This window comes from Crinia signifera, chromosome 8 (genome assembly GCF_055691185.1).
Source record: "Crinia signifera chromosome 8, ASM5569118v1, whole genome shotgun sequence".
Taxonomy (NCBI): domain Eukaryota; kingdom Metazoa; phylum Chordata; class Amphibia; order Anura; family Myobatrachidae; genus Crinia; species Crinia signifera.
Genome location: NC_139224.1, coordinates 116,522,073 through 116,542,450, shown reverse-complemented (window position 1 = coordinate 116,542,450; position 20,378 = coordinate 116,522,073). Strand labels below are relative to the sequence as shown.

Below are 20,378 nucleotides of genomic sequence, written 5' to 3'. Positions count from 1 at the left end.
AAATAACCTCATATTAATGCCTGCCTGACAGCTTTACAGACTTGTGCACTGTTTTTTTTGTGCTTGGAGCCTAATGACCACACATTAGACCCTACATCAAAAGCAGTACCTTCACCTTTGCAGATCCATTAGTAAAGGATTAGTATCACACTTTTTCTAAAAGCAACTTTTACAATACTGTTCAGCAAACTCAATCCATGAGTACATTTTGTGACCACAAAGTACCTTCTAAATACACTTAATAATATGGTCTGTCTACATATACTGATGTGCTTTTACTGGAATATTTAAGAATTTGGAACCCCAAAACCACTAGTCGTTGGGCTAAAAAAAAAAAAAAAAAAAAAAAAAAGTCATTTTATACTATATATATAGAAATATATATTTAAAGAAATGATTCATAAACCATAGAAAGAAAGGAAGGAAGAAAGAAAGAAAGAAAGGACTATTGTCGATTGGATTTCCGTTTGTTTTTTTACTTGTTTTGGAAAAGTAAACATTTAGGGGGGTATTCAATCTTCGGGTCACGGCAGACGAGCTTGCTCGCCTGCCGTGACCCAGTCCCGTTCTCGGTCAGCTCGACCGAGAACATGCAGGCGGGATTCAATGTCCCGCCTGCAGCGGGACGAGAAGGGGGCGTGGCCGCGAGTTGCGGCCGGGAAGTGATGAGATGCAGCCGGCAGCTCGTCACTTCCCGGCTGTTCTCGGCAGAACGAGCCCGACAGCTAGAGATGTCGGGCTCGTTCTGCCGGGAAACCCTGTTCAATGCTGTCGGGGAAGACAGCATTGAATAGGGCCCGTCGAGCATCTCCCCCACGGGAGATGCTCGACGGCGATTGAATATCCCCCTTAAGGTGCCCACAGACAGTGCGATGAACTCCGTGCTTTTAGTACTAGATTGCATAGCAACTAGTACAAAAAGCATACAATGTGCTACAGCACTGTGCTTTTTGTACTAGATACGATGCAATCCACTACTAAAAGCACGGGCTGCACAGACTTTACGTGCTGTGCACAGGAGCACGCATCTCATCACACTGCCCTGTTGCACCGTGTATGGGCACTTTTAAAATGAGTGTTCCTGTACTTCCCTCTTAATTAATAATTGCCATCACCTGTGGTAAACAGGTTAAGTGATAAGAAAAGTGTTTCAACACAGGTTAATCCTAAATTAAGAGGGAAGTCCAGGAGGAGAGTATTGTGTCCCTCATGGAGAGGGTCATGTTGGGAGGTATGTATTTCTGCTTTCGATAGTGATGCCATGGGCAGCGCTTCGGCATTGAATCAAGATCAAATGTGACTTAATATTGTGCGATCGTAACTTATAACTCTAGTCAAAATCGAAAAGAATATTTGTGTACTAAAGTGAACCTGTCTAGGTTTCTTGTAACTAGAAGTATTTTGCACACTTCTCCAGTCACACATCACATGTGAAAAATGCACTTAAACTACATAAAAACCTTACATACCTGGTTGAGTGCACTGTCCGTTTTCAGTTCTTTATGGTTAGAGTACTGGATATAAATTGGCTGGTTACGTAGGTGGGGTGTCAATGAAGTATAATAATTAACCATTGTGGCAGCTGCTTCTTCTGTTGCCATTTCCAAAAAGGCCTACAACACACCGCGATATTCAGATAAATAAGACATTTGTAACATTTAAAAAAACAAAACCAGCACATTTCATGGCTATAGTTGCAAGAATGCATTTAAGAATGAAAATTTCACACTGAATGCCAATACAGATGGAGCCGCTCCCATCGCACCATGCACCCCATTTTCGGCAACAGATGTGCCAGCATGTGAGACGCTCGCAAGTCCATAACCAGATCACCATCCGCCAGAAACTTGCAGATGGCACGCCGGCGACCACATCTACCAAAATAGCTAGTTGTGTATGCTTTTCTGTGCTTGGAGACAGGGCTGTGTAGTAGGATGCAACTGTGGTGGAGGTAGAGTGGGGAGAAATATACAGATACCAGATTTTTTTTTTTAAACCCAGTAAGAATAGGAAGCCAGCCATCTTTAGCCACATGGCATCTCAGTATGATCATAGCAACATGAACAGCCTAAAAAACACTCCAGCATACAATTATCGGGCCGATCAAACAATTGTATAGAAAGTTCTCAGCTTTTTAGGCATTAGGGATTTGTGTAGTTACACTTAGGTGTGAGAATAAGAGAAGACAAAGCATAATGTCTTGAGACACAGGGCCTTATTCTAGATTTGGGTGACTTATTTTTTTTCTGTGCAGGGTAAATACTGGCTGCTTTATTTTTACACTGCAATATAGATCTCACTTTGAAGTAAAACCTCACCCAAATCTAACTCTCTATGCACATTTTACATCTACCCCACCTGCAGTGCACATGGTTTTGTCCATCTAAGAAAGAATTTGCCAGAAGTAGTAAACCAGAATAACCCCCACAGTGCTTTTGGGCATGTCAATACTAATGGGAGTCTGAACGCAGAAACCATTGAATTGCTCCATTGAGTGTCTATGGAAGGTGCACTAAACAATTGAACCATCCCTATTGTGTCAATGGTTGGCTCTCTAGTTTCTGGAGACTGTTTCTGTACCCATTTCATACAGTATTAAAGACCTGCCAGGCGGTTGTTTGAGTAATATCTATGGAGGCAGTGGTTCCCAAACAATACCATGGGGCACTGGCAGGTAATCAGTGAAGTGTATGCGATCAGATCAGGCATTTTAATTTAAGAGCTAATGGAGGTATTGGGCAGTTATGTAACTAGTTTGTATTCATCACATGTAACATAAAAGATGCGTGGAAAACATAGGAGTGTTATGGATTTCCTGTTGTGTGCTCTAGTTTGCTTTAAAGAAACAACTCGTTTACCTGATTTTTTCCTTTCAGCATTAGGATGTTTGTTACTTTACCAAAAGGTAAACCCAGAGCAATGACTTCTGTCTCTGTTACTTCACCAGGAAGTTTCCGGATATGAAGCACCCGGGAAGGTGAACTTTCCATTTTATCATCTCCTTTGAACTTTTTGTTATCATTACCATTGGCTGGAAATAAAAAAAGAAAGTGCTTCAGGCAACGAAAACTCATCTCAAAGCACAACTATCATCCATACACTGCAGAAGCAGTAATTTTGTTGCCTGGACCAAAATTTGACACCACCAGTGGAATAACCATGACACTTCATGATCTAATAGTCAGGAGGTGCCAACACCTAGCGAAAAGGCTGTATTGTAGTCCAAGTCAGTATAGCTATATCATAATAACATTAGAGTCCAGTGACAATTAAATGAGAATTAGTTTAAAACACTGTATTCAATACAATAAAATAACATTTTAGTGGCATCCTATAGAGCAGGACAGGCCAACCTGTGGCTCTCCATATGTTGTGAAACTGCAAATCCCAGCATCCCTTGCCACAATTTTAACACTCCCTTATAGCAAAACTGTGGTGAGGCATGATGGGATTTGTAGTTTGACAACATCTGGAGAGCCACAGGTTGGCCAGGCCTGCTATAGAGTGTAAATTACAATAATCAAGTCCCGATTGATATAAAGAGAAGATTCCTTTATCATTTTTGTAAATTATGACACTTTATTTCCACTTTGCTGTTCAAGTAGATGTATACATTCAGAAATTCCCTACAGCAATTTCCAATTACAAGATTCCCTAGACACTTTGTTAGGCTCATCTTTCATCTATATATAAACGGCTCTTTGTTAGAACAGGATTCCAATGAGACGGTGCCATAAATTATCAATTTTCTTCCATTTAATTTCAGAAACACTATAAAAAACATCAATTTAAACATCCTGTATGACAGGGGTGGGGAACCTTTTTTGTGCCAAGGGCCGTTTGTATGGGGAAAAAAATCCTTCGGGGGCCGTATGTAAAAATTCCTCTTACAAATTGCCCTGCTGCAGCCGTCCCACGCTCCCGCGGCTGCCTAGGACCGACAGTCTCCGGCTGCTGTCGGTTAAGAGGAATCTCGTGAGAACTACCGACCTCTCGTGAGAATACCCTGTACTTGACTCCCGGAAAAGCTGCCAGGTGGGTGGGAGGGCCACTCAGACCGGCTACGGGGGCTGCATACGGCCCCCGGGCCAGAGGTTCCCCACCCCTGCTCTATGAAAACATTTATTTTTAACAAAAAAAAAAAAAAAACACACACACTACAAAATGCACTAAATTTCCTTTAAAGTGGTGCAATAAGAAATATTTTTCCTGCCACTTTAAATTGAAGACTTTAGTGGATAGTCTTTAAGTACTCTTGCATAAAGAGGTTCAGGGAGGATACAATGACTGCAAAAAGTCCAGGTTATGGGTCTGTGAAATATCATTAAGTGCACCAACAAGTTTGATAGTTATGGGGCAACTCAATTACCTATGTGAGGACTGTGCATATGATTTATAATTACTTATTACTGTGCACTACAATGACGCACCACAGTAGATTTTATTGACTTGTCCCTTTAGTGTGACGTTCTTGTTTTTGCACACAGATTGTGCAAATAGTTTGACTTTGGTCTCATCTTTCCAGTTAAAAGCGGCTGCAGATGTGCTGATGTGAACTTGAATAATTTGCCAGTTTCTACCATTATATTTGATTTATTGGGCACATACACCTGCTGTTTATCCTGGCAGTTCCCCCCCCTGACCGTCAAGCTGGGGGATCAGACATTTTAAAAATCCTTCTCCAATTTCTCAGTCAGTGATCAAAGGAGTCTGTAAAATCAGGTAAATTGTCTGTTACTTCAGATTCCTCCCATTTCGTGCCTCTACAATTCTGCCATGCGTGTGCCATCTGATGACCACATGTGGTGATCATTCTGCTGGAACTTGCTGTGGTCCTGTAATAATTTTTATTGTCTGAGGGGGTCCCAGGGCAAAATATAGTGGTCCCGGTAGGCTGTTTTAGCAGGGCACTGCGCCCTGCCTGATTTTTAAAGGGCAAAATGCGCCTGGCCCCTCTAGCAGTGCCCCGCTAAAAGAGCCTGCTGCCTGTCCCGTAGACAGCGATGCCTGGAGCTTCCCCGGCAGCGCAGTGACTTCGGTGGGGCCAGGCCCGCTCCCTTTCGTGACATTGCGGCCCGGGCACGCCCCTTTCGTGACGTTGGAGGCCCAGCACCGCCCACAACGGTGACATTGGTGGACACGGTACGCACCCCTTATGCTGCCCCCGTGCAGCAGCGCCCTCCCCAGTTCCTAGAAGGAACACTAAAATAGTGTGAGAACCCCTACCATTACAGTGAAAATTATAAAGGAGACTCGTGCCTGATTCCTAATTGTTAAACCAAACTGACAGAGGTACTAATTAAGTCAAATGTGCAAAAGCATGGATATCCTTAAACCTGAACTTTAATGGTGGAGTTTGGGAAACTGTTCTAGACTGACCTTCAAAAGTTTTGCTTTTAAACACAGGTAATAGCACCTAAACAGGATCAACCACAGTGCACTTGATTAGCAGCACCGGGCTCAAATTATTTCCATTATCCATTTAATAATGGAGGAATGCTGTCATGTCTTAGACGTGGCATCTGGAGATCGGACTGCCACCTTACAGGAGTGTAACCAAGGAGGGGACAAACTGAAGTGGACTGTAGAATAATGACGACAAACTAAAGTATGTTATTGGCTATTTAACATCTTGAGATCAGATTTCTAAAATTTTAGGACCAGTTGTTAGACATTAGGTATTCATACAAGTTTTGCCATGCACCCTACAGAGTTGAGCAGGAAAACGTGTGATGACAGCAGTACAGTACGTGTGTGTGTGTGTGTGTGTGTGCGCACGGCAGAGTGTTGCGGCAATGCTCAGCTACACATTGCTTAGAGCTAAATTTCCCCACTGTGTTGGTGAATGGTAATATCAGGATGCTAATGTGGGGTAGATTTATTAAGCTTGGTGAAGTGATAAAGTGTCTGGTTTTTATCACCGGCCAATCAGCTCCTACCTGTAATTTTTTAAACCAAGGCTATAACTTCACAGGGAGGATAAAAACCAGACACTTTATCACTTCACCAAGCTTAATAAATCTGTCCCTGTATTTTTACACACAACCACACATACCTATACATACACAAGCAGGCTTCTAAGAAATGAAAAAAAAACTAAAACTGTGGGAGGAGCCTGGAAGAACTGCCATTTACATAACATATCAATAAAGGCTTTTTGTTCTCAGAGCAGAAATCTCTTTGTTTTGTTTGAAAACTGCCAATGTAAAACATCTAGGTCTGCAATTCTGCACATGTTTCACTGTCTTCTCCCAGCAGAAAATGACCTTGGAATAAGTGAGGAAAGTAGCAATGAATAGATTCTTTACAAAATCATAATCATCTGGAATATTTCTACACTGTATGTCTGAATCCCATTTACGAGCTAACAAAAGGCCCTACACATTCTGAACAGCTTTACTTTTAAAGTGTCCTAAATGGAAGCCTTTACAAAACCACTATTCATATCCTGCATGAACAAGCAAAGAAAAGAAGCTACGTTTGGGAGGGTCAGATGATGGCTGTTTCAAGGTACATTAAAATACTGTAAGAACATGAGCATCACAATAGAGAAACTGAATGCTATGCATCAAGCATAGTTAAAACATAAGGAATCAATGGCACATGCACTCTGAACCGCTTTTGCACGGGGTAATAAATTGCTGTACAATATAAATCTAGGGTGACAAAAGCAAGGACCACATAAAAGATAGGAGTGGTAAGACCAGAGAAGAGACTCCAGGTGATACAGGCTACTCGAAATTGACAGATGGTAACCTACACTGCTGTAGGTTATAAAGAGGTCACAAATGCACAAAAAAAACATCACCAATGTAGATAAATTGATTTTTGCTACATATAAGGAGATGGACATAAACGTGAATTGCTACACACTCTGTAAAAGGTAGCAAACTCACTTACCTCCCATGGCAAACCGGAGCAGTTGCAGCAAAAATAGGATAGGTGGTGTGGCTTGATTGTGAATGGATGATGTGGATGAATATTTGTACACATTACAATAAACTGCTGGTAAGTGCAGATATAAGAACACAAGCACTTTTTTGTAAAATCCGCAATACTCAACATCAGTATACCCCCTTCTCAATCGGAGAAGGAAAAGTGCTTTATTTTTTAAAGAAGATCGTTCAGTACACAGGAGTTGCAATCGATTTTACGATTACGTGTGTCAATGTTACATACACACTATGGAGTATATTTGAAATCTGTTGAAATTGGCATCTTGTTGGAAAGACGCCAGTTTCTGACTTGAATAGGTCAGAAGGGGTTCCGACCTATTCAATAAAGTCTGTTTTTTCCCTGACAGAGTGGAAAAGCTACGTATCCACCTGCTTTTGACGGAAACGCGGCCAGGTCCGTCAGGGCTTGGCCCCGTTTCCGGCAATCTTAATCCGACTTGAACATTTTTTAGATTGAGGCAAGTAGGAGAGCACCGAATGAGCAGAAGCTCACCTGGTGCTGTCCTCCTGCTAGATTTTCGTCACGCCAGATGAGAGCAGTTCACCCAGCGTAGTTTTGCCTCCCCCAGCCGACACTCACTTGGTCCCGACCAGGTGAGCAGCAACCAGTTGTAACAACCCAATGGTGCGTGCATTGTTATCATTTGTACACACTGAATGATATGCCCTATAACAAGGATGGCCATCCAGCTGTTGAACACCACATCTCAGCATGCCCCACTACAGTTTATTTGGCCATGCTAAAACTGATGCAGGGCATGCTGGGGAGTGTTCAACAGCTGAAGTGCCAAGGTTAGCCATCCCTATAATATATTATACCATCTGCCTGTATCGCATAGTGCGTAATGGGCTTTAGATGCTATTGGCATATCAGACAGTGGCAGAGACCTTCAAAATCAGCTTACACCAGCAGATGAGTATCCACGTCCCTTTCAACAGGCGCATTTGAAGTTCAGCTAAAGCCAAGATGTCATAACAAAAGTTATAAGCTAACACAAAGAAGAGCAATAACTAATAATACATTAAAAAAAAAATGGAGACAGAGCTGCTTTAAGTTGAAAAGGAAGATGGCACACATGGGGTCTATCCACTAGTCTATATGTGTCATTAATCCATTCACATGCATATGGCACATTTGGACCAGTGGTTCCCAAACTCTGTCCTGAAGGACCACTACGTAACTTCTGTGTGCAGAGGAACTACAGAACAAAGATTTTTCTCTTACACCAATTACTCTATCACTGAACTTCCAGAACAAAAAAAAAATGTGCCATGGTCATAGTTTTAGACAGAATTTATGACAGTTTGACCTCAATGGACCTCTGTCTTTCAACACCACTAATTGTGTTCACGAGAATGAAACCTCAAATGGTCCTGTATTTAGAATGACGGCTAGCGTACAGAAAAAGGTTTCCATTATAGCAATCAGGAAAAAATGGAAGTTATTGGCTAATTATTTCTACATTTTCACACCAAAATAAATGCAAATGTCAATCAGTGGCTAATTTACACATTTTTCTTGAAGTAAAGGTGGCCAAAGACGGCTGCGATGTCTCGCAGCAGCGTATGTCCATATGATCCCCATTGAGCCGCTCTGGACCCTTGTAGCTAGGAGGACGCCAAATCCGTAGATCATATGTGCAGAACATATGATCTCTGGCAACACACATTCGATTTGGCCAGTTTTCATGAGATCTGTTGCAATAGGTTGAAAACGGGCCAAATCAGACCTGTGTATCCCCCATACATTCATCGCCTTTTGTGTGAGCACAATATTGACTCTATAGCGTCTGTGGTATGCCATATGCAAGGTACACGTATATGTGACTTATTTTGATAGAAATATCTGGAATGCTGTCCAATTATACCAGTGTTGAGACACCACCCTCTCATATTAAAAAAGGTCTTGTGAGGATACCATACAGGAACGTAAAAACCTGCAGCAAATATGGAAATGTTTATAAAAATAATTCGGCCCTGATTTTTTTTCTTTTAACCAGCTTGTTCTAATTTCACCATCCATGTGGATGCCGGGCGTAGCGAGACACCGAGCACGAACCAAGTGAAAACTCACGTCAATTTCATATGCCTAACTTTTCCATGTCAACATGCCAACCCTGTAGTCCTATCCAATGTCAACATTTTGGGGTAGACATATTGACTGTATCTAGACACTTTCCACAACATCAAATTGTCTATGTTTACTATGTCTACAATCTAGTCAAAACACAGACTATTTGCTAGGCGATACAGGGATGTGCATCGGTATCCCCTGCATGTTTAATGCTGTGAGTACACCCCTTAATACTCAAGCTTTTGGCAACACCCATTTACTGCACCTGGGTGTAACAGGTAAAGAAAGGCAAGGCACCGGCAATGTCTCCTCCAAGTTATGGCAGGGACTTTATGAAAGATATAAATTATATATACACAGTATTAATCGATCCATAATTAATAGGATTTGTACTCACCAGTCACAACTATACTGCTCATATTAGAGCTTGGACCGTTAAGCACACTTCCAGAAAGCAGTTCGTCGGAACCTCTCTGAAAACGAGAAACGACAAAGAAAATTGTTGCAAAGAAGTTTGGATCCTAATTCCCAAGGAATCGGTACATCTATCAGAATGAACTTAGGTCTACAGTCATTAGGTCGACCCCACTAGGTCGACTGGCAGGAAGGTCGACCTGATTTAAGGTCGACATGGGCCAAGGTCGACATGGGCCAAGGTCGACATGACTTAAGGTCGAATTTGCATAAAGGTCGACATGAGGAAGGTCGACTGGTCATAAGGTCGACATGGGGTTTTCACTGTTTTTTGATCCGAATGTCAACACAGTCGACATGGACACCGTTGGCAATGAGAATCGGACCCTCGCATCGCTCGCAATGCTTCAGGCACGGTGGCTCGCCACAGCTTTAATAACCTCCTCCCCGCCCTAGTGGATGGTAGGGCATGAAATACCGCCTGTCGGCACATGTCGGCTCAAAAAACAGTGAAAAACCCCATGTCGACCTTATGACCAGTCGACCTTCCTCATGTCGACCTTTACGCAAATTCGACCTTAAGTCATGTCTACCTTGGCCCATGTCGACCTTCCTGCCAGTCGACCTAGTGGGGTCGACCTAATGACTGTAGACCTAAGTTCATTCTAATAGATGACCGCTTCCCATTCCCAAGAAACTGTAGCTTGTATCTCTAGTGTTTTCATCACTTCTGTGGAACGGTTCCAAACTTCTGGCCTTATTTGCTGGCAATAAACATGTCAAGAAGCCTACACTAATTTACACTCAAAAAGTATTTAGAATGATCATATACCATTTAAGCCAGAAGTAACAATGTAAGCCTTCACATTCTTCCAAACCTCTACTTCTTACTCAAAAATGTGAGAAAAATAAAATAAAAATATGCTATTCAATTGTGCTAGACTTTATTTGTTATTTAACAGAAGGTGTTCTATTAATATTGCTGGTTTGAGGCAAAGAAGTCGCTTTACTACATTTTCTGCATGTCAGCTGTTATATATTTAAAAATACTAGCTTATTACTTTTCTTACTAAAGACAGAGGCTGAGCTACTTGTAAAAAAAAATGAAAGTCTATGGAATATCACAATGTGTGTAAATAATACAGATTTTCCCATTTTCCACAAAATAAATAAAAAAATATAACAAAAAGGTGTAATGTATAGCAGTGGTGGGGAACCTCCGGCCCGCGGGCCTTATACGGCCCCCGTAGCAAGTGTGAGTAGACCTTACACCCGCCTGGTGGCTTGGCCGGGAGTCAAGTAATGGGAAAATCTTGCGAGAGGGGCGGTAGTTCTCGCGAGATGCTGCAGCAGCAGGAGACTGGGAGTCTTGTTCAGCAGCAGCCGCCAGAGTGTGGGACAGCTGCTGCAGCGATATTTGTAAGTGGCATTTTAATATATGGCCCCCTAAGGATTTCTCACCATTACGAATGGCCCTTGCCACAAAAAAAAAGGTTCCCCATCCCTGATGTATAGATACTCAGGTGACGATTCAAGTGTTTCTTGGGCACCAACAATTACATATTTCCATCACTATATATTGGGTAGTATGCAATGAATGGGTGGATATTTAGTGTTCACTCTAGCTTTATTTTAGGGCAGGGTGCGGCCACTGATAGGTCACCACCCCCCCCTGATGAGCAGGCACCCAAACCACTCAGCGGGTACCCCCCCAAATTACATGCAGCGGCCACCTGGAATAACTGACGCTCTCAGCATGACGCTCTTAGCAGAGCGGCAAGTCAGTGTGGCGGGGACGGGACCCAGCTTGAACAGCTGACGCACAGCCCCCCCCGCAGCTCTCAGCTTTTTAGCATGGCGGGGGGAGGGGGGTTGGCAGAATGGCGCACATTAAATCAATTTAAAAGGAAGCTAGTATAAATATTTTTTTATCGCACCCAGAAGTACCTGGTTTTACAGCACAAAACTGCTAAACCTGATTAAACTACTTGGCGCGACATGAAGTGCCATTTGGATGCCCAAACAGGACTCATTTAGACATTACTGTTTGCCACCTCAGAAATGTTAGCCCGACGGGCAAAATAAGTTGGCGGCAGGCGCCGCCATAAGGACTGAACCGCCTTGGGTGTTTTTAAAGTAGCCACACTGCAAAATAAACAGTTTATGTACATGAAACAAAATGGAAAATTGGCAATAGAGTATATAAATGTCATACCTTAACGCCGACTGCAACATCAGTAACAATGCTGTAAAACAAAAATAGAAAAAAACATTTTCAATTTATATACTCTTTTCAATTAGTGCATTCTTTTCATTAGATTCTACATATGTGGATTCATAACAGGAAAAAGAAGCTATGTTTAACATGGGATAGGTAATAAATCACGACAAGGGGGGGGATGTGTCGTGGACACCTATAGAGGGAGAAAGTGTCTGGATTTAGGCGTCGGGATTTTGAACGCCGGGATTGTAACTGCATTCCATTTAACACAATAAGAACCATTACTAAAGCTAAACAAGCATTAAAGTAACCAAAATAAAGGGATCAAAAATCCATTTCAATTTCCATGATTAATATAAACTGAGATTACAACCCAAGGGGACTTGTAACTTAAACTAGGTACACACAGAAAGATATATTTGGTGGGAATAAGACTCTGGCAATGTATGAGAGAAAAGGAAAGTGAACAGTTAGCTCTCAAATGCTAAAAAACAGATAAAAACAATTGTTTACAAACATTTGTTAAATAACACAAATTTTAATGACCATTATCCCCTTTCCAGAATTTGGGAGCAAATGGTTTGTCCTGTGCTCCAATACATTACCAGATTCTTGTTCCCACCAGACAAATTGGACATATACTGTATATCTTTAACCCCTGGAGACAGAAAGAGATCCCAACCAATCAACTCCTACAAACCATGCTACAGGCAGTGTCTGAATAAAAGAGTTAGGGTGGCCATACACTAGAACAGGGGTCATGGAACTTTACCTTTTACCCCAAAATATATTTAAATACGCCAATGTTACCCCTTGATTTGAAAGGAAGAAAATCATATAATCGCAATACACACTGAACCCCCAGAAATTGAGGACATATCCTGCTAGTACGGTACACAGCATAGCAGCAATTGATGATGATGAGGATAAAGGTGACCATGTATGGCTATGTGTGGTACACAATTTGCACCACACACAGCCAGACATTGTAATCATCATCATTGGTTGCCAGGCTGTGTGTGGTATAGCTAATGATAATTAGTGTTCCTGCTAGGCTTCTTTCACAGGGCGCTGTGCCCTGCCCCTATGAAAGCCGCCGAATTCCGCCCTGCCCGGCTTTTGCCACCCTGCACAGTAAACATCTGCCACTGAAAAAATAAGGTCTGTGGGTCCCTGGGGGGCAGGTGGTACCTGGGCAGCAGGGTCCGGGCATGGGGGGCCTGCGGCGTATAGACAATCTTGGCAGGGTCCCTGTGGAGTATGGACAATCAGCGGAGGGTCCTGGTTCAGTTCCCATCCACCGCAGGGATGCCGCCATTGATTGTCCATACGCCGCAGGGGCCTCAAGCCCGCCCGCGCTTCCTGGACCCCACTGCCCGGGTTACCCATTCCCATTCCCCCCCCGCCCTTCTCCTCCGAGCCATTACCCATCGCCACCGGCTCCTGCTTGCAGCTAAGCATCGCATGGCCCGTGTGTTCCCTTTGCAAAGATTCATGGTGTCTGTGTATTGCCACTACCCTTAAGTCAGTAATAAATCAGAGGCTTCGCACGGTGGTGCGTAGGCGGTGAGTGGCATCTGTGCAGACTGGCGGCGGCCTTATGCTGAATACAGAAGCAGCTGACATTGGGGGTCCGCAGTATGGATTAGTGACATCTGGCTTCAGAAGAGGAAGTGCTTTGTGCTCATAGTGTGTACAGTGGTTTGATAATGTATTAGACCTCTCTAGCCTTCGTATTGCTATGGCAGCCAGAACAAAGAAGGACATTGCTCCTGTAGCACACTACTACACCCTGTTATTGCTCAATACTGCTACTACACCATGATATAGGTTCTCCTGTCCTATGCAAAGCAGGCATGCTGCTTTTGTTGCAGGATCCTGGCATCTTGTATTAGTTACACTAATCATGTTGCAGAGCAGTGAATTATGAATGGCTGCTGGCCTGGGAAAAGCTCCAATACTGTACGACATGGGTCCTCAAACTGCAGCCCTCCAGATGTTGTGAAACTACAAATCCCAGCATGCCTTGCTACAGTTTTGCTATAAGGGAGTGTTAAAACACAACTTCTGGAGGGCCGCAGTTTGAGGACCCATGCTGTACATCCATCCTACCATAGACCTGTGACCGTTATGCTGGTAGAAATGTCTCTCCCCATGTGTGCCTCTCTCCCTGCCCATCTGTGCCCCTGTCCCTGTGTGCCCATGCATTCCTCTCTAACGGTGTCCCCAAGTTTTGGCTCAATCTGTGTGAGTATGTAAAGTTTGGCTCAACCATGGGGCAAAACGTGAATTTATTTCTTAATCTGGGTGGCATGACATGAATTTTGACTCAATCCTGGTGGCATGATGTGAATTTTGACTCGATATATGTTGCATCATGTGAATTTTTGATCTTTCAGGGGCAGATTTATTAAGCTCGGTGAAGTGATAACTTGTCAGGTTTTTATCACCGGCCAATCAACTCCTAACTGTGAAGTTACAGGCTTGGTTTAAAAAATGACAGGTAGGAGCTGATTGGTTGGTGATAAAAACCAGACACTTTATCACTTCACCGAGCTTAATAAATCTACCCCTCAGTGTGGAATTATGTGAATTTTGCCTCAGTCCGGGCACCTGGGTGGGAATTTTGCCTCAGTCCGGGCACCTGGGTGGGAATTTTGCCTCAGTCCGGGCACCTGGGTGGGAATTTTGCCTCAGTCCAGGTGCCAAGTGCCAATTAAAGTGCCAAAAGTGAACTTTAATTTTGGCATAAAGGTGCCCATACACAGAGCGATTCTTTTTTGCGAGGTGATGGCAGTCATCGCAAAGCACAAAAAGTATGTGCTGCACATGCTTTTTGACCTAGATTGCATCTAGTTCAAAATGCATGCTGCTTTAGCACATTGCATACATGTTTAACTAGATGCGATGTGATGTAGTTTGAAATGCATGGAGCACTTCGCTCCATGTATCTGCACCTTAACATGAATTTTGTCTGATTCCGTGTAGCATAATGTTTATGGGGCAAGTAAAAGGAGATCTACTATTGTGTTGCATAATGTACATAAGGGTACATGGCATGGCACACTACACTTAAGAACACGTCCCATTTTAGGTGACCACAGCCCCTTCTTCTGGAGTGAGCTCGCCTTAGGCGCGCACATAAGCCCAACCTTCACTTTTCCATACCCCCACTTTCAAATCTCCTCTTCGAATATATGAGAGAGAGAGAGAGAGAGAGAGAGAGAGAGAGAGAGAGAGAGAGAGAGAGAGAGAGAGAGAGAGAGAGAGAGAGAGAGAGAGAGAAAGAGAGAGAGAGAGAGAGAGAGAGAAAGAGAGAGAAAGAGAGAGAAAGAGAGAGAAAAATGTGCCTTCCTGACTGAAAAATGTGCCCTCCCCGTGGTCAGCACCTTGCCCTACAAAAATTTAGTGAAATTTTCTAGTGAACACTAGATAAAGTGACCTCCAGACGACAGCGTCAGGATTTCAAGATTATATAGTGACGGTCTGCAACCCCCCCCGACTAGAAACTGGTGTACCTTGACATAGATTCTATATGCAATTAAATGAAATTCCGGGGGGTAATGGAGGGTTGCGCTGCCGTGACACAGCCGGGCATGCATATAGATTTATGCGCATGCCCGGCTGTGTCTCGACAGCGGGACCATCCATTACCCCCAGGAATTAAATTTTTACCCCATTTGGCGTAATTTACCCCTGTTCCCCAACCACTGCACTAGAACAATATCAAACACGAATGAACAATTTTGACAGGTCGTGCAATTGATTGTGTGCACATCCTAAGGTATATCGGTAAGATTCGCAGTCCCGCGGGTCGAAAGGTCGATCCTCAGATCATAAGTGCTGCACTCATGATCCATCGGCTTTGCTTGTGGTCGTAAGTAGATCTTATGTACTTTTAAAGCACATACAATCACTTGTTCAATTAGGAGCTAATTTGTTGGTAATTGCAGGGGTGATGTAAGTGATGCAAGCAATGGCATCACATATGATTCATTGTACCTTTTAGTGCAAAAGCACATTTAAGGCGGGCAAGCACGTCCTAGTCCTCATTACAGATGGGACTCGGCGGGGTGCCAGCATTGACAAGTGCATACACAACTGCAAAACGCCAGCCACAGCGAGTAATGGCTGGAAGGGGAGTAGGGAGCACTGATTGCAATCCACAGCAAGGCTCTCGCTAGTATTATGCTCTATGGTCCTGCATGTAGAGAGGACCGAGGATGTCGCTAGAGACGTGTGGGAGTGTGCCTTGAGGAAGAGCCATAGGAGGCTTGAAACTCGTTGGCTGTTCAGTGACTGGAAGTGACTCTGCCCAGTATATACCAGCCTAGCAGGGTGCAAGCTGGACTATACTTTGCTTTAATACATTCATCAGGCGCCAAAACTACTTCTGGGTAAGATTGTTGTATTTTTTAGAAGCTCTTGTTATCATTTTAAGCCGCTTGTAATGTTAATGGTATCCTATTAACAAATGGTCTATTTTTGTATTATACTGAGTGCCTGTTTCCTATTACCTATTTACAATCTTTCCACTATTCACCTACAGCTATAAAGGGAGACAGAGGTGACAAGGAGCAAGAAGCAAAAGTCAAGGTCTGCGCTGGGATATTGCACTCACTTTTCACACCAATTGGTTGGGAATGCCTGTTCTACTCTTGCCTCTTTCCACAAAGGCCTGCCCCAAATAGGCGGCCTCCTCCCACAACATCACCCTTACCTCCGCAATAGATCAATTTGCCCCTATCTCGTCTGCCATTGTAAACCCTAGCACTGACACTCCAAACTCACAATGTTCCTGAAAATATGCTTACGCCCTGCCGGGTGCCTCTTTAGGAAGTCTCTACTTCTATCCAGTCTTTCTTTAGCTCTGCCCTAGCCAAGTACTCATTCTCCCAGTCACTCATCTCCTCAGTTCTCTATTCCCGACACCTCTTTGGCACTTTTAACACCCTCACCTGGCACTTTCGCAAGTCAGAAAACTGAGTTTAACATGACAGCCCCAGCCATTAGACAGGTTTACCTTTCCTCCCCCTGCTTCAGTGCTGGGAATGAGGTAGCTCAGGGCACTTTACCCAGAAGCTACATCCCCTCAAAGAAAATCAAATTAGCCCTATAGTCTCTTCTGCAGATCAAAGTAATATAAGCAAGTCAATTAAATGAAAGGATGCCAAAATAAAAAAAAAATCATGTGCTTGTGTCATTTATAAAGCCAACTACTCTAAAAACTTTTGGGAGTACGTCTGTATCTATATAGTATTGTTGATACTTTACTATCTAGCGCCAGCGGCTACCGTGCTATAGAGGGTGAGCGTGCAAGTCTTGTGTGCTTATATTTTATAGTAGAGAGAGATATACCATATATACTCGAGTATAAGCCTACTTTTTCAGACCATTTTTTATGCTGAAAAAGTCCCCCTCGGCTTATACTCGAGTGAGGGTCCCACTTGAGTCAATAAGTTTTCCCAGTTTTTTTGTTGTAAAATTAGGTGCCTCGACTTATATTCGGGTCGACTTATACTCGAGTATATACGGTATATATATATATATATATATATATATATATATATATATATATATATATATATATATATATATATATATATATATATATATATATATATATATATATATATATATATATATATATATATATATCTCTACTATAAAATAAATTTGAAACTAAATCAAATGTTGACTAATAATAGAAAAAAAAAAAACTTTCTTTCATGAATTGACGTGTGCCCCACATTTGAAAACAGTGTTGTTGCCATGTTGTAAATGCCTGAGAAGCCTTAGCAACATCTGTAGCCATGGGAACACTAATTGCAGTCAATAGTTTGTTTCCTTGGTTTTGCAATGTTGCTAATGAGCATTAGATATGCACAGCACATCTGCCAAGTGGCACAGCAGCCATGTCTTACATTCCGACTACGGCAGAAGTCCCATTTTTAGCACCAGAAGATATTCCAGAAAGAAGTAGAACCCACAATAACAATACTGAGGCTAAATCATTTATACTCCATGCAAGCATTAGCCGATTCCATCTATCCTCTTTTTTGCTTTTGGTAGTAAAAAAGAGTAGATGGGAGCTCACCAAGGTAATTTATCTTTATTCCAACAAAGAGGCTGGAACACATAGCTGCCTTCTCTCTACATATAGACTGTTGAATAAAATACCTGCCTAACAGACAAACATTTTACCTTATACACGGCTCATATAATGGCCATGCACAATGATCCTCCCCTGGGGAGTAGACATTGCCACACTCCGCCTATGTGAAGGAACAGGGAAATGTCTGTTATGCTGGCCATACACCAGGCCAGCTTTCATCCAACTAGCTGGTTGGACGGAATAAAAATCTGGAACTGGACGGAAGCAAAATGTAATTTGCAATTCAGGAAATTTATCCCAAAATCTGGAAACAAACAAAACCTGCCCGCAGACAAGGTACTGTAGTTGATTGTCATTTGCTCCCATACAGTAACAGATTTTTCAGTCCAACCAACCATCTGGATGGTTGGTGGAAAGTTGGTCTAGTGTATGGACAGCCATGGCTGTGCACACACTGATAAATCTGGCTCACTTGAAACTTCAAAATATTGCAATGTTGCTGGATGATCTAGTGGGGGAAATTGACCAAGTTGTGTATTCTACTTCACATGTGATGTTGTTATGGGCAACCAATCAGAATCTACTTCTTATTTATTTAGCACCCTCTAGAAGATAGTAGACAGGATCTGATTGCTTGCCCATAGCAACATCACATGTGAAGTAGAATACACATCTTAGTAAATCTTTGTTCCATGCACAAATAAAATATATGTGTGTGTATATCATGTGTTTGATGTGCTTATACAACATAAATGCAAGATACATCATTCAAATATAAAAATATTCCTAAATTCGGAATCATCCATTATCCAATATTCTTCTGGCCCCAAGCATTTTGGATAAGGGATACTCAACCTGTAAGAAGAACTACTGACTCAGAAAGGAATGCACTAGCACCGGCAAATTCAGTTAGCCTTGGGATCACTGTGTGGTTGTAGCTCTGGGTTTAATGCTCGGAGCTATTTAATTATGTGCAAATTTCCTGTATCTGGACTCATGATAGACTGACTCTAGGTCAACAGTCATAAGGTCGATATGAAAGAGGTCGCCATAAAAAAGTAGACACGAAATAGTGTGCCGAGCACAGTGAGGCACTGAGCATGGCGAGCGTAGCGAGGGGACGCGGTAAACTTAAATAGATTGCACCAATTTTTTAAATTATATCAGCCACACAAATTTTGTCAGTACCATTAACACATTACTGAACAATGGTCTTATTTAAGTGATTGTCAAAATGTCCCGACAAACCCCCCCGAAAGATGATAGATTGCTGTTATGTAACCAAGTGCACAGATGTCTAAGCAGATGTTGCAATACATCAATAAGTATTCTCAGATAAAAAATGCTTGCTACAGTCAGGTTTTTCCACTAGGTTTAAAAGGGAAACACAGGAAAAAGTGATTACAATATACATGTGATAGATGCAAAATATTCTGACTGTCGGCCCGTAATCCAGCCTCTGCTTATGCATGGTGAAAGATACAGTGGATACAAAATAAATTCAAACAAGTTAACATCATTTTATACAGATCTGTAAGGCCTTTTAAAACATCAGCTACCTATAATTTTATAGAATGAAGTAATTGTTACTTCAAAGCTATGGACAACTTCTCCACTGCTTCATACATATCCCCCAAAATTACTTTGCTTTGGGGGAGATGTATGAAGCTTTCCCCTTAATTGAGAAAGTTATGGAATCTCTGAAGCAGTCTAGTGACTGGTTATGACCATACCAGGATCACAATTTAAGCACAAACAGTGGAATACTGTAGTCCTGAAAAGAAGAAAAAAATATCAGCATAAACCAGTCTGAGACAACAGGTAGTGCGGTCGCCAAAAAAGTTTAGGTCACTGCTCTATAGGGGAATTCAATTGTTTGTGCCAGCTGCCAATGCAGCAACCGTTGCCCACCCCACAGGGTTGAATAAAAAAAAGAATATAATAGCACCCCTCTTCCTTGCAGGGGATGGCAATTCCATCGCCAGCTGTTGGAAGGGGGCGCGCTCCGTTCTGACGGAGCACCACACCGTCTCCATCGCTGGTCCCCACCGCCGCACCCGAAACAACCCCCCCCCAACCGTGCCCGTCTTCCTGAAGCGGAGATGGCCAGTGACGCAGTCCAGCTGCCGAGAGACTGAGACACATGCGCATCCTAGTCTAATGGAGTTCCTCTCCACCAGTGGAAAGGTTCTGGCGAGCGATGCGAATGAAAGAGGGGCTCCATCTGTATTTAAAGCACTTGTGTAAACCTTTCATTAAATCCAGGCATTACCTATTTCTTCATCTTACTTAAGGGCACTTAAATTAGTTGACTTATCTTGATCTTTCATGGTTAAGATTAATAATGCTTAATATTGAAAAACCAACATGTCTGACACATCTTTGTATTATATTCATGATGTTTTCATACAAATGTAACCTCTGTAAAATATATATATAAATATATATATATATATATATATATATATATATATATATATATATATATATATCTCACACACACACACACAACAAATCATATGAATGTATTTTTAGTGTAAGTGCTTTGGGTCCTATTGGAGAAAAGCACTATGGAAATTATGTTTATAAAACAGGCCT

At 42.4% G+C, this 20,378-nt stretch overlaps 1 protein-coding gene across 1 annotated transcript in view; it reads right to left on the bottom strand.

The window, feature by feature from the left end:
- The window catches only part of PTBP2 (polypyrimidine tract binding protein 2), a 39,236-nt gene that overhangs the window by 13,074 nt on the left and 5,784 nt on the right, over positions 1 to 20,378 (bottom strand). The window contains exons 2-5 of the mRNA XM_083157058.1: positions 11,660 to 11,690; positions 9,428 to 9,503; positions 2,859 to 3,031; positions 1,470 to 1,613 (exon numbers count right to left, since the gene is read on the bottom strand). Coding sequence (XP_083013184.1) covers positions 1,470 to 1,613; positions 2,859 to 3,031; positions 9,428 to 9,503; positions 11,660 to 11,690 — 424 coding nt within the window. The remainder of the gene's footprint in view (positions 1 to 1,469; positions 1,614 to 2,858; positions 3,032 to 9,427; positions 9,504 to 11,659; positions 11,691 to 20,378) is intronic.